The sequence below is a fragment of the Catharus ustulatus genome, chromosome 22, assembly GCF_009819885.2.
Source record: "Catharus ustulatus isolate bCatUst1 chromosome 22, bCatUst1.pri.v2, whole genome shotgun sequence".
In the NCBI taxonomy this organism is placed as follows: domain Eukaryota; kingdom Metazoa; phylum Chordata; class Aves; order Passeriformes; family Turdidae; genus Catharus; species Catharus ustulatus.
The window spans coordinates 1,952,801-1,968,118 of NC_046242.1; the positions used below are offsets into that span (position 1 = coordinate 1,952,801).

General features: G+C 42.8%; 1 protein-coding gene across 3 annotated transcripts in view; it reads right to left on the bottom strand.

Moving 5' to 3' along the window:
* The window catches only part of USP32 (ubiquitin specific peptidase 32), a 62,457-nt gene extending 47,555 nt beyond the window's left edge, over nucleotides 1-14,902 (bottom strand). For all 3 annotated transcript variants that reach the window (XM_033078100.1, XM_033078099.1, XM_042779900.1), the window contains exon 1: nucleotides 14,785-14,902. In XM_033078100.1, the coding sequence (XP_032933991.1) occupies nucleotides 14,785-14,842 (58 nt within the window). In that variant the 5' untranslated portion in view covers nucleotides 14,843-14,902. The remainder of the gene's footprint in view (nucleotides 1-14,784) is intronic.
* Nucleotides 14,903-15,318: the final 416 nt, after the last annotated feature.

A 15,318-nucleotide genomic window follows, 5' to 3' on the forward strand; every position in this document is an offset into this window, starting at 1 on the left:
GGTGCATGTCCTGTTTTGGAAAAAGAGAGAGGAGAAAATGGTTACATCAAAGCCAACTGCTCACTAACCAAAGTACCTACACTGCACATTCTGTGATACTTCCTCAGAGGCCTCTGGATCTGAGCTAAGCTTTGCAAAAATCACCTCAGAGTGTTTTATTCAAATACTGTAAGGAGGAACTTTAAATCTTCCTTAATTATATATATATTTTTGATGATGTAACTATTGAACATAAGGAATATAAGAACTGCCACAGGTTCTGCTTAATAAAAGAAGTGGTTGGTCAGGCCTAGAAAAAACAATATTATACACCTTACCTGTGATGCATGCATCAAGAGCAAACACAATAAATGCATTTAAAATTCCTATTTAATATTTATTTGCAAAGTCAGGCCAGCCACAAAAACCCCTTCTCTTACAACACTTTTTCCCCCATCCTTCAAAATTCCAGCACACTGATGTACAATGCTGAGAAACAGAGGCTGAGACCCAAACCAAGCTTTTCAAAGCTGCCACTTGTCTGAGGGAGCAAAGGTGAGGAATAAAAGCATTTGAACTCTTAATTTGAACTCTTAATACTGAGACACTCAGGCAAGAGACACTTAACCTCTCATGTCTTGTGTCAGCACTGCAATGGACACAGATTCCAGCCTGCACCACACATGTGTGATAAATGAGCTCAGATATTGTGGAAAAGCACCACAAGCTACTATTAAAAAGCTGATTTAATCAGTGAGAAGTGCTGAACTCCAAGTGTTTAACTGAGGGAAGGTGGAATTAATCTGTCCTGGCTACTATAAAGTGACCAATTAACATCAGGTAGAACTAATTGGGCACAGAAACAAGTCCAGAATCACAAACCATCACTGTCACTAGGAGGAGTAGCAGCAGCCACACCAAAAAGCTGATCTTTGTCCCAAAATCCTGAAATACTTCATTAGACTAGGGGAAAAAAATAAAGGATTTATTCTGGTTCACAGGTTCCCAGCACAAAACCCAAACCAGCCCAGCCAAGGTGAAAACCACAGTGTACTGACAATGCTGAAAGTCAAAACAGGAAATAAAACATTGCATAAGCAGGAAAAGAAAGCACAGGATAAAAAGGTCAGACAAGGTGAAGGGTCAAGAATCTTTCCAGCTCATCTGTCTCAAGTACTGGTAATTTCCCTCAGAAATGGAAGCATCAAAATGCCCCCAGTACTCTCCAAACACACCTCAAAATCTGAATTTCCAATGTCACTACTGGGTGAAAAGTCAGTGCCTTAAAAAACAAAAATCCCACCAGCCCTGCACATCACAAGTACCCAAAGCAAGCAATAATTTGCAACCATCAGCACAACATTGCATTTATTCTTTACTAAAAATAACCAAACCTGAATTCTGATAAAACTGACAACTTGCTCATCCTTCAGAAAGCAAGAAAAAAATCACCTGTCTCAAGCTCTTCCTCACTTCCAGCTCAAGTTTTTTCATAATTCTAATATTTTGATTTTCAAGTGACAATTTTAGAGGTTCAATATCAAACTCACAGGGCATATAATTCTCTAACCAGACAATTATCTTCCCTGTAATCACTCGCTCAATATTTCCCTTAGGAATCTTCATCCTAGTTATACATGGAAATTTTATTACTTTTTTCATTAGTCTTTATTGTGACTTAATGGCTGTGGTTATGAAGTTGTCAAGAACCAAAGCAATTACTAAAAAGCTTCAAAGAGGTAAAATGTGCAAGTGAAAGTAAAGTGTGTTTGGGAACAACCCCAAATTGGAGGAACCAACTGCAAAATACAATTGAGATAAATGAACCAGCGATGACTAAAAAGTCAACCTTCCCACCCACACAGCCTTGCTAAAAAGGAATTTATTTGGGAATATTTTGGGAGAAAACACAGACTAAAAATTCCTGTCTTCCCTCATGGAAAAAAGAATCCACTCCTAAGTGGAATATTAGAAATGGCATCACTCAATTTACACAGGGCACCTCCACAAAGGCATCACACATTTACCAATAACAGGAATTTAAGGATAACAACACTAAAAAAAAATAAATTATTAATCCAGTTGTATTTTTTTGTATTTTTGTCCTCCCACCTTTCTTTGGTTTGGCAGCAGTGGTTCATCCTGTGGATAAAGCTTTGCCTGGTTCTTTCAGACCTTCCCCCAGTGCCTATCAAAGGTTTAACATCTCCTGTGCAGGGAGTGCAAGGAGATTTACTCATTACAATAGGATTTGCCAATTTTCTGTAACACTAATACTTAGCATTTATATGTGATGTTTTTAATCTTCAAAGAGCTTACTCCTCACAGTCCCCATCCCCAAAAGAATGCCAGCATTCCCAGCCTGTTTTATCCCTCTCTATCTCCATCAGGGCACTGTTCTGTTTGGATTAACTCTCCCAGTATGGAGAGGAACTGGTACATACAGCCAGTGAAATAAAAAAAAAAATAAATAAAATATAATATAATAGTAGTAATAATCATAATAATCATAATAATACTCCCACTGAGCATGGAAATCTTATTTTAGATCCTCAAGAATTAAAGGAGCTCCCTGGTCCAACCATATGAGCCACGGGATAAACCTGAAAATTCACAAAACTTTGCAGATCAACAAAATCTATTTCATCATTTTTACAACTGCAAATTTAAGCACAATAAGCTGTAATATTATATATTAGGGACAAAAAGTGATTCCTGTCATCAAGTAAAGAACTCATTCTCCAGGAGCAGTTCCTAGCCTGGATCATCCCAGGATGATCTTTCCCACCCATGGGTTCCTGTCCTCTGCTGGCTGGGAAAAGGGACACAAGTTTTAAATGGTTTTTAGATGGTTTTAAACAGAGCACATCATTTTGAGCAGCAGCACTGAAGTACCTTTCCAAAGATAACATGGACTAAAAAATAATCAGGAGTCTGGGATGCCCATCTTCACCTGAGTTCTCAATGTTTGCTTTCCCTTTCCACTGCTATTTTCCTCTGATGCACCTTCATAGTTGTGGTTTGTCCATGATTTCCCAGGTGAATGCTTTAGCTCTCAATCTTTCCAGCATTTGGAATGAATGTTTAGATTAGAAACTAAGCTCTGCTTTTCTGAGCTGTCCCTTCATCAGTTTTCCTGGCAAACACACTGAACGTTTGTGTTGTTAAAGGTGAGCAGAGCAGCTTCTGTCACAACTCAAAAAAGCTGCTTTTGCTTTATTGCCACCATGAAAATCATGGAGACATTTATGCTTGTTAAGATTCACAAAATTACAATATAGAACTCATTTCCAAGAAATAAACACCCTGTTAAAATGAAAGGCAAGTGCCAACTATGTAAATGCAAACACCACATAAGGATCGTGCTACAAAATAAATTGTAATATAACAAATATTTCATATCCTGTCTCCCAACAGTGCCAAAGATACTAAATGCAGCTGTAATATGAATTGTTCTTTAAATAAAAAATTCAGTCTAAGCCTGAAAGTTAAACAGAAGCTACAACTGCTACACAGGAAGGCAGAGTTTCCCATCACCTTCAGCAGAAGGAGTTCTAATTTGGGATTGCTGGCATCGTTTTCATCAAATATTCACTCCAGTGTTGGCCTCTGGCAGCTAAAAAAGCCAGCTCTAGTAAAGCACTGCACTTACACACTGTGACATGAATAATAAAAGATTCAGATAATATTTATACATTGCTATATCTTAATTTCTAAAGTCAGAGGAAAAACATGACTCACTTCAGAATCAAGTGCTCTGGTAAAACTCTCCACATGTGTGTATTGCCATGGTCAGAAAAGGCTCTCTGCTCCCAGCCTTCCTATTCCCAACTCCTGGGGACACATCTGTCTAAAACATCATCTCAAACTCAGGTGTAAAGGGAATATTTTAGTGTCAGGTCCCAAATTTGTGTGTCCTGATGAATTGTTACAAACACACAATGACAAGCTTGATGTACAACCTGTGAAAGGCTGAAAAATACCAGCACAATCACAAATACAGACACTGGACTGGGGAGGGAAGAAATAAAATTAAAACCACCATGTGCTTAGTTCTGGGACCCCATTACATGTTTGGTAGAACACCAAGAACTGAATCAGAGCTTTATTTTTTAAACAGACAATAGCAAACAATTAGCATTACTATTTCCAAACTCCATTCCCACTGCTGCATCTCCTGTTAAGAGAATCCTCAATGAACATCCCAGGATTGATATTTAGGATTATCCTGAAAGATGCCACACTGCTTCTACATGACAGAATTTCTCACTGAAGACATTCAGCATTAGATGAACATTATTCCTAAGGCCCTCCATCAGGAAGGATGAAACAGCAAATTTAGATGCACCCTGGAACAGCTGCAGGGAAAAGCAGCTCCCAGTCATTCCAGTGGCACTGAGCAGCTGGGATGGGTGGGATGACTCCAATTCCAGACATTCATGTGAACACACTGCCCATTGTTGCACAGAAACAGAAAAGGTGGCAGAATGACTTTACACCAAAGAGCCCCAGTGCCCTGAAGGGAGGCAGCAGCAGCTGGAATCTCTCCCTGAATCCCTGGAGAGACTCACAAGATATCCTCAAGGACATTACAGTCTCTATTAGCAGCAGTGCATTTACATAATAAATTATGAACATTTAATGATTCTATATTTATCAAATATTTTTCTATTCTGCTTTTTAACCTCTACCCCTGTAACACTGTGGCCTCTGCAGATATTTATCCTGTGGTCTGCACTGGGATTTGTGTATGTTGTCTGCCCCATCAATGTTGCAATCTACCCATTATTTTAAAAATAACTTTAGTTCTCGCAACATATTTGCACCATAATTCTTTAACCAAGGTGATGAGAAGACAGTGCTGAATTGCAGGCAACAACAAAGGTGGGGAGTTGGTTAATGGTAAAAAGATGAATTACAATTCTTTAGGCAAAGACAAATCACATTTTTGGCTGGTGGACTGGAAAACAGAGACCAAAAAATTCTCCCATTACTCTTGCACTGATAACAGCCCTCCCTGAGACCCTGGCACAACACAGACCTGCCCCTGACTGCACCAACTGCTGCTCATCCATCCCAAAGCACTCCTGTTTCAGCTGCACTAAGTGCAAATCCACTTTTTCAATTTTTAAACTAAAATCCGGGATTTAACTGTACCACATCACGAGGGAAAACGTGCTAGAAATCTTGACAAGACTAGGAAATTTCCAGAGTAAGATTTTGCTTCTGGATAACACCTAACAGCTAGAAACAGGGATTGAAAAGAAGTGCTTCTTCAGCCCAAAATACATTCATGATGCCACATTCAAGTTCATTTTTAGAACAAATTCAATCTGCAAAACTCAAGTTCTCATAATTACTATCCCAATACTTTCAGTTCTTTTTTCCCCCACATCCACAGACTTATTCAATCTGGTACTTCCTGTTCTGTTTAGGGCTTTGTGTTTCTTTCACTTTTTTATTTCATTCAAGGTCTCAGAATTTTAAAAGAACAAATTTTGCAAACTAATGGAGTAAAATTAATCATTTGGAACAGTTCCAGCATCTGAAGGGAGCTTACAAGGAAGCTGGAGAAATTCTCTTCAGCAGGAACTGCAGTGGGTTCACCCTGGAAGAGGGCAAGCTTTAATAGATATTCCTATATATAATATAGATATTTCCATCTGGAAATTCCTGTTAAACTATTTCAGCTCAGGAATCTGTCACAAACCCTGAGCACTGCCATTGTCACCAGATTTGAGATAAGGAACATCCATTCAAAACACAAAAGAAACATAAGCATCCATTCTATATGAAATACTTAACATGAAATTAAACTGTGAGTGGATGACAACTGAAAGGTCAGCTAAGAAAAAGACAGATAAATGGGAATAAAATCACTGGTTTTGAGGAAGAATTCCAAAGGATGTGTGGTAGGTTTTATTTTGAAAGGATGCAATTCTCTCTTCTTTTGGCCTGGTGACATTGCCTCTCATGGCTTGTGGGCCCAATTCAGACTCTAAACTAAGTGAAACAGCTTCAAAGGATTTGGATATTAAAAAAAAAAAACATCAAAATACATGTTAGGGATTCCTTTGTAGCTGCTGGCTGGCAGTGCCTGGCTCAGAGCAGCTCCCATGCCTGGCCCTGTGGCTGCTCAGCCTGACCAGGAGAAGTCTCAGCTCTGTTTAAGGCACAGACTGCCTCAGGGATTATTTAAAACCGCTCCAAAAGTCACACTGCAGTGTCTGACACAGCCAGACATCCTCTGCCCATCTCAGTGTGTCCCAGCACCAGGCAGGGGTGGCCCTGCTGGTTTTTCAGGAGCATCCCTGGCCCAGGATGCTGCTTTGGGGGGCACAAGAACCTGTGCAGGTCATTAACATCACCATGAATCCTTGTTTTGCCCCATGGGAAGCACAGGTCACCTCCAAACCACATTTCCATGGGCTGGGAGAGCCTTGGGACTGGTGAAAAGGAGGATTTCAACACCCTGGAGAGCAGGGCATGTCACTGGATGTGCCAAGTCACCCTACCTGGGACAGCTGAGCCCTGCAGGGGAGGCACTGATTGAGGGAGGAACTGTTCCAGGGCTTGTTAAATAACATTTATCCAGTGGGAAATAAAGCCTGGTCACTACACACTGCCTGACCAGCCCTGCTCCAAACCCTTCTCAGCCATCTCCTTTTTTTCAACACTAAATAAAGGCCCTGTTGCAAATGTTACTGTGTTTTTACAAGATAAATGGTTTTGTTAAACTTTCAGATTATTAAACCAAGAGTGTCACATCTCTAGGAGTTAGGTACATGTCAGTAATACACTTAAATAATTAAGGAATTTCCTTAATTTCCATTCTAATGAATGAATTAATAGGCTAAATAGAAAAATTCTGATTGATTATATCTCACAGCAGTTTTTAAGCAGATTTGGTGAACTGCTACAAAACCCACATGCAGACACATCTGGTGTCAAACCAAGTTTATTGCCATTAAAAATCAGAAATGCAGAATAGATTTTGACATCATTTCAAAATGATGCACTCCCCAAACAAGCCCCACCTACAGGGACTATGTCAGCCCTGCTCAGCTGTAAATACAACCCCATAAAAACCCCCATTTCTCAGAGATGTTAAAATTCATTATGTAAAAAAAAGAAATGAAAACTACCATTAAACAGCTCAGCTGCAAACATTAAAGCTCCACAGCCTATGAGACATGGAGTCATCACTAACAAAGGTAAGGTGTCCCTGAAGAAATCACAAAAGAAAATGTGCATTAGGATTTTGCCACTCTTTTTTAGGCAAGCAGGGAATTTTATTCCAGTAAGTGCTAGCAATAATCCAGCATTCAAAGTTTGCTGAATTAGGCCCTTTCAAACTCTTAGGCAGAATCTACCTTAATGGATTTTTCTTCTACATTCATCTTTGCCCAAAGGCTTCATTGTCTCATTATGTAAATGACCTTTTCATATGAAAATTAAACGTTAAAGATGCTTTTTGTAGTTCTTCAATACTGCAAATATCACATGGACATTCACAATAATTCAGACTAAGTACAACTTATAGAAAAAAGCACCTGCTTCAAGGAATGGAACAAATTAAGAAATAACTTGTTTTTAAATGACTAAAAATTGAAAGTCTTAATTAGAATTAACCCACAGAACTTTCTTTTCTCTACAGAAACTCAAGCTAGGAAAGCATCAGACAAAGAAAAGCCCTAAAGGAGGCCCTAAAACCCCAAGTGGGCAGTTCTGGTTTACATCAGGCTTGGAAATAACTGAAGTCAGTGGACAGAAACAACTCTGCTGTTTGAAAATGCAACACTTGTGCCACCCTTCCTCCATCAGCTCTCTGTATGCTCACAGTGTTTGGAATGAGTAGGATTATTTTAATAATAATTAATAACTAAGTCATACAGATGTCATAGAGCTCATCAGACCTCCCATACACCAAATTATTTACACCAATGTATGACTTCACAACCCAACCTCAATACACTCAATTTTCAGAAGACAGTGACACTTTTCGAATGACAGATGGTAGTAACACCTGGGTTTTTAAATACAGAAAAAGCCTAACCAGCCCTACCTCAAAGCAGGAGTGCTACAATAATCCTAATTTACAGAATTCAATAGACACTTCATGCCTCACCTCATCACACTACTTGTTAATGCTTTGTTCTTCTTCATTCTCACAGGCTTGTCATCCCTTCAGAAGCCCATTTTTGAATCTGATTTCATTTTCTTGAGTACTAAAGAGCTGAATGCCTTACTTATTTTATGAAAGGAGACAGTGGGCTGAGTTCCCTGGAGCAGAGCAGAGGGGTGAGGGTTGTTTCACTCATTCCTGCCACAGTGCCAGCAGCCAGAAAGCCTGAAACTGTTACAAGTCAAGTAAACAGGATTCAAAGTAGTCCCCTCTCATTTTTTTTCTTTCACATTTCATTAGAGATGCTTCATCTCACACTGAACAACTTCCTAGTTTCTATTTTTGTCCTTTTTTTTTTTTTCTTTCCCTTCTGTAGGACACTGTCAGGTAGATTTAGGACTTCATCAAAACAAGACTTTACAAAATTCAACAGAAACATTTTATAGAATCTATCAGGTTGGAAAGTATCTCAGGAGGTCACTTGGTTCACCTTTGTGCTTGAAACTGGGTCAAGGCTGAACTCAAACCAGCTCCAGAGGGTTTTGTCCAGGCACAGCCTGGAAATCTCTAAGGATGAAAGTTCAACAACTTTCTCTGGGTGTATATATTTTATAAAAAGCCTAGTGTTATAGGAGGAAAAAGTAGAAAGTGATTAGAAACCATAAAACAACTGGTGTCATTGATGAAATACAAAAAATAAAGCTCAGGTTTATGACCTGGGAGATTTATAGGAATATAATCTATAATCCAAAGAAATGTTTTGAGGACTCAGTTTCAGTCTACATCAAGATAAGAAAATGTATTACATATAGAATAACCTGACAGTGGTCTCTTCACTTATATCAAGATATTTAACACTCAAAATGAGGATTTGTCCAGCTGATCCTGTGACCTCCAGCCCCATGGCTGGAATGATATCTATTTAAACTCCCCTGGCAGCTCTCCTGACTGCTTTGATTGGAATCTCCAGTAGCATGATGACAGGACAAAAATGCAGCTAATATTAGGAGCCTGCTCATATTTAGAGACATGATTCACCTGAGAAGTGAGAAACCAGAGGATTCCCAACACTTACTGAATCATAATTCAACTTTTTGAGGGTTATTTTTCCTTTAAGATGATCAACTTTTTCTTATTTATGTAACACCTGTGTCCCTAAATCCTCTTTTCTCAGACTTGCATCACCCTGCACATCCAACCCTTGAGCAATGACCAAGTTTCTGCCGTGCTTGGGAACCATCTAAGAATTACTAAAAACCTTCTGAAGGATGCAATCAGCTCCCACAGAACCACAGCACTTGCAGCAGCCTAAGCAGGAGGCAATATTTACCACTAATTTCTAAGTTTTCAACTGGTATTTCATAAAGAGCCTCTAAAGGTATCTCAGGAAAGGAAGTTTACTGTTAGCTGAGTTCACCCCACCAACGTTCCTCATTTCCAATAGGAAATAACTTGGGTAGTTCTAAGCAAGAGGCTTAGAACTCCCTGAGTTCTCTTCCCTAAATTTGGAACCTGAGGTAAAGGAGAAAGTGGTGGCTGCAATTCAGCAGCTGAAGAATTACAGATTAAAAATGAATTCTGTTCCAACAGAACAAGTGCAGCTGTAGGAGCAGGACCTGTCCTGTGTCCTGGGCTGACCCCACAGCAGGGCCAGCAGGAAATGGGGGATTCTGTCCCACCTGCAGGGCTGCCCCCAGCCCTGAGCTGCAACTCCAGAAGGACTTGGAGCTGCTGGAGCCAGTCCAGAGGAGGCACAGGATGAGGAGGGATGGAGCAGCTCTGCTGGGAGGGAAAGGTGAGGGAATTGGGATTCTTCACCTGGAGAAGAGAAGCTTTGGGGTGACCTCATTGCAGCCCTCAGTACCTGAAGGAGCTGACAGGAAATACTTTTTAAAGGGCCTGGAGAGCCAGGACAAGGGGGAACAGCTTCTGTTGGATATTAGGAATAAATTCCTCCCTGTGAGGGTGGGGGTCCCTGGTACAGGTTGCTCAGAGAAGCTGCCCCATCCCTGGAAGTGTCCAAGGCCAGGTTGGAGCAATCTGGTCTCGTGGAAGGCAGGGGGGTGGGACAAGGTGATCTTTGAGGCCCAACCTAAACCAGTCCATAATTCCAAGCAGCATCTTCTCACCAGCTCATGGAAGTTTCAGTAGAATTCTCCAAGTCACTCCTGCCTTTGAAAGACACGTTCAGCAGAGACTGCTGAGGTGTCCTCCCAAAACAAGCACCACAGCTGAATGCCAGAGTTGTGAAATAATTACTGCTCTGTGAATCTGAGCGGCCACTTGCAGCTCTGCAGCTTTATAAACAGGAAGTGTGAAGCTCTGCATTCATACCTGCTTTCATCATATGACAGAGCCCCGAAGCCATCAAATACTGGCTGACATGACAAGCCTCACTGTAGAATCTAGACTGTCTCCACAGTGGAATCTATTCATTCTGATAGCTAAAAAAAGGCTGAGAGACTTCTAGGCATTTTCAACACACCTCTGAAACTCAGAAAAGCACAGGTTTGTACCCTTAGAAAATAACATATCCTGAAGAACCTTCACCTCCTCATGGTCAAGCTTTGGTTTTCAGGAAATAAAGCAGAACAATCCCCTTCATGAATGCAGAAAGAAGAGAATAAACCAATAAAATGGTTCCCTGATTATTTTTCCTAAAAAGATGTCTGGGATTTAAAAAGTTAATTTCATAATCTGGAGTAATAAAAAGCAGTTTTCCATGGGCTGAAGGGCTGAGTCCATGGATTTGTCACCAGGCTGAGATGGACAGCCTCAACTAGATGATTATATATTTGCACAAGTTTTTCATCATCCTTTTGTCAGATTTATGACATCTGTACGCTTGAGGATGTTAATGATCAGACACCAGATATATTTGCCTTGATTTAAATAAAACAAATGTAGCTATTTTTCAAATTCAATCAAGACACAAAAGGTCATTAGCAAGATTTATCCTCTGCCCATCACACAACATTAGTCACTGCTGGCACACACTCACCAACCTCCTTGTGGCTTTTTGTTACTTTGATGGGCCTTGGTGCTCTCCAGTTGGTGCCATCTCAGAGACACAAAACCAGAGAAGAAAACTGGTTTTAAAAACCATTATTCCATGAGCTCTCCAAAGGGATTGATACACCTGCAAGTTTTGCCTCACTGTATTTTTTAACTGCATGTACATTTTCCAACAGTGCTGTTTCTGTGCTTCCATTTTGCTTTTTCTCAGAGATCACTGAGCACAGGACCAAACACAATTAAATGGATTTATCAGCAGTCACTCATTTCTCCAAATTCTAAGCTCACTGACCATGCTGACATTGTGGCAGTTCCCCTTCTTCCACCCTGCACTCATGGAAAAAAATTTTTACCTTGCTTTGAGCAGAAGGAAAACTCTGCCTTTCTCTCTGGCCCAAGTTTGACAGATCCATGACTATTCACCAACATTTCTTTTAGCATAGATAATTTAGCTGGAAATGGCTTGAATTACACCTGCTCCAAGTAGCATTCACAGAAACTTTGACTACAAGTTCTACAGTTTCATAATTCACAAGTATCTACATAAATTTATGCTCAGCCTACGATTATCCTCTCCAAGTTCCTGAAGCAGAACACATTAACAGCCTGGAAAATACAGTCCATGGGGATCTGAAATAAACTGGCCACCAATTCCACACAGCAATCTCCTTCCTAGAATATTCAATATACAGCACAGGACAGTGCAGGAGCTGCTGTGCTGGGGTTAACACAATAGTGATTAAAAGTTCTTGTTTTTATAAAGTTGTATTGGCCCAGAGACAGTTCTTTGAGGAATTGGGTGTCAAGATTAGCAGCAGGAGAAGGAAAAGATAAGGCAGGCTTTAGAGCACCATCTCCTTGGCTAGGCCAGAGCACCCAGATGGACACAGAGGTAGGATAGGACTGGGAAATGAGAGACAAACATTGGAAAATCCACCAAAATAGGACACTGGCTGACTTACAGCACTGCCCTAGGAAGAAAATTGCTGCTGGAGCTTAGGCCTAAGAAAAAAGCAACAAGCTCAAGAGCCACAGTACCAGTTCACGCCACCACAAATTTAGTTTGATAAAGTAACTGACAATTTTATGCTCAGTCTGGAACAAAGCACTTCTGACTTCACCTCCAGTGACCTGCCCAAGGATTTCACCTCCTCTCAGAGGATCCATCCAGGAAGGAGGTGTGTGGGGTCAGGAATAGCTCTCCTCACTTCTCATCTCATACCTTTCCCACAGCAGCACTGCTTTGTGCCTCTGGCTACTATAAATAAGATGACCACAATTGGCAAAATTCATAAAAAGAGATGTCTAAAATAGCATCCCTTGCTTTCCACTGGCAGGCTGCAGAGGCAGAGCTGATCTCAGGGAGGTGATGGGACTCCTGTCCCCTGCACTGGTGGCCACAGGACAACTTCACAGGGTCACGTCACCCCAGCAGTGTCAGCTGCCTGTGCCAAGGAAAAGGAGCAAAATAAACCAGCAGCACTGTCTCTGTTCAAGGGTGGGACAGGCCATCAGCACCAGCCTGCTCTGGCACTTCCATCTCCTCCAACAGAAGTTACATTTTAGCTACAGTTATTTATATTGTGAGCCTTTAACCACAACTCCCCTCACCTTCACAACCTTTGGTTACTACCAAAATGGGATTGCAGTAAATGAAATTGCTTAAAAGTCAGCTTTGCTTTCTGAAGCTGAGAGAAGCAGCATTTTTTGCAGATATTCTGAACAACTGAAAGTCACACTGGTGACTCAAAACACGATCACAGCATTCTGAATGATTGCCACAAGTACAGGTAACCACTTCTGATTACCCATGAAGAATTCCCAGCAGAAAAATTTGTACAAATACCACCTAACACAAAACTTTCCCAGCATTTAACAACCAGGAAACAACGTTAGAGAAGGTGGATCTAATTGGAGATAAATATATTTGGATTTCTTTTTTTAATATTTACGTTTATCCATTATCTCTGTTTGTGTCCACTGAAATGCCACAAGTACCAGCAAGGTTCTGTGGAAGTAAGAATGGTTTAACAAATAATGTTTTGTTAACTGGCCTGTTTTATACATACAGTGATTCACTGGCTAAGTAAACAACAGAGTTATTTAGCAAAACATCAATTTATAACAGAGTGCCTAAAACAACCTTTCTGGTCTCCTACAGAAAAACAGTATTGAAGATCTCATATAGAGAAGAAAAACATCCAAAAAAATAACAAAGAAAGGTATTATATTCACTGCACAAAAATAATTTTTTATTAAGAAGAAATCAATCTTACTAATTATGAAGCACCCAGATCAACTTCCTTGATTTTGAAGCAGTGTTAAGAGTTTAAATCCAACTTTAAAATTCAAAACAATTGCTTTTTCTTATTTAGGAACTTCAGAATATACATCATGCCCAAATGACTGTATTTTCCACCAAACAGCTTATTTCAAATGCTTTCTGATATATTTAACTTCACACCTCTACCAAGCTGCATTTATAACTCCAGCTCTTCTAAAAATACGTGCACCAAAGCTTTCAAAGACTTCCTATACTTTCACTAGCAGTGAAAATTCTTCAGGGCTGTTATGTTTAGAATCTGTAACACGAGTGACTTTGAATCATACGTTTGTTTCTCCTGCTTGACACTACGTTGCTCCATTTCCCATCTGACATGGCATCCCTCAGAGGCTCCACCAGAAAAAAAAAATTAGGAAATATTTAACAAAAACCCCATTTCACGTCAATTTGTTTCTTTTTCAGTTAACACCCAGTGGTTCCTCCCAGCTCTCCCTTATCGCTCCTGCCATGCCTCTCACATGCAAGCAGGAATAAAAAGGGCAGCCACAGATTGGCTGGAGCTTATGAATTTTATCAGGGCTTTAACCATCACACAGGTGAGCTGCTTTACCTGCACTGCATCACGTGAACGCACAATAGGGCAACAATTCAGACACCTGTCCTCCCTGCAAAGCACCTCCTGCTGAAAATCCCTGTCCCTCTTTGTCCTTGGACTTGGCCAGCACTTCAGAGCCAGGCAGCTCCCAGGGTGTAGCTTGCTGTCGCCTTGGAGCCCTGCAGCTGCGAGCATTCACCATTCAGCTTGTTTATGTTTTCCCTTCGCTAGTTCCTCTTTAAATCCTCCGGGAGGACCCCAAATCGGGCTGGAACAGCGACATCAGCCCCGAGCCACGCACGCCACATCCATCTTCCCGTGCGGAGCTGCGGGTGCGTGATCCCCGAGCACGGGGAAGTAAACACGAGGAGCGGGAGGCAGGGCAGAGCCGGGAGCTGTGTGACAGCCCTGGGGGCTGTGTGACAGCCCCGGGAGCTGTGTGACAGCCCTGCCACGCCGGGCTGCCAGCGCTGCCCGATTTATCCGCGCACAGCCCAAGGCCGGCCCGAGGGCGGCGGGGAGGGGACGGCACCGGCAGCGCGGACCGGGCCCTGCCGGGGCCGCGGGAAGGAAAAGGAGAGAGAGAAATAAACAGATAAGAGAAATAAATAAACGACGGTGCGGCGAGGAGAGCGAATTGAGCGGGGAAGGAGCCCCCGAACAGCGCGAGTGCCTCAGCGCGGGGTCCGTCATGGAGGTGCCGCCTCACCGCCCGCTGGCGGGGGGCAGCGCGGGGGCCTCCCCCGCCAACCTCCACCCACCCACCCTCTCCCCGTCCTTCCTCACCCCTCCGCAGGGCCTCGTCGTAGCCGAGGAAGCCGATGCGGGACTCCTTGGCGCCCATGGTGCCGCTCAGTCCATGGCCGCGGCGGCGCCCGCCGGAGCCGCTACCGACGGGGGAGGGGGGGCGGGGCCGCCCGGGGGGGGCGGGGGGAGGAGGAGGCGGCGGCCGCGCGCCCGCCCCGCCGCCGCAGCCTCCATGGCGGGGTCACGTGGGGCGCGCGCGCCGCGTCACGTGGGGCGCGGGGAGGGACGGGGCGCGGCTCTGATTGGTCAGCGCCGATCCCCCCCCTCACCCCCCCCCCCCACCGCGCTGCCGGAGGCGCCGTCGCGCGTCCCCTCAGGGGCGGCTGAGGGGAAGCGGCAGCGCACGGTCGGCGTTCTGCAGAGTTCCGGCCGTGCCAGTGCATCCTCGGCTCGCGGTTCGCTCCTCGGCCGCAGAGGAAGGAGATGTGACGAGGAAGGACCTGGCTCTGGCGCGGTACGGGCTCTTCGGAAAGTGTCGCTTGCGAAAGGTGTCAGCGCTTCCCGGAGCGTGCA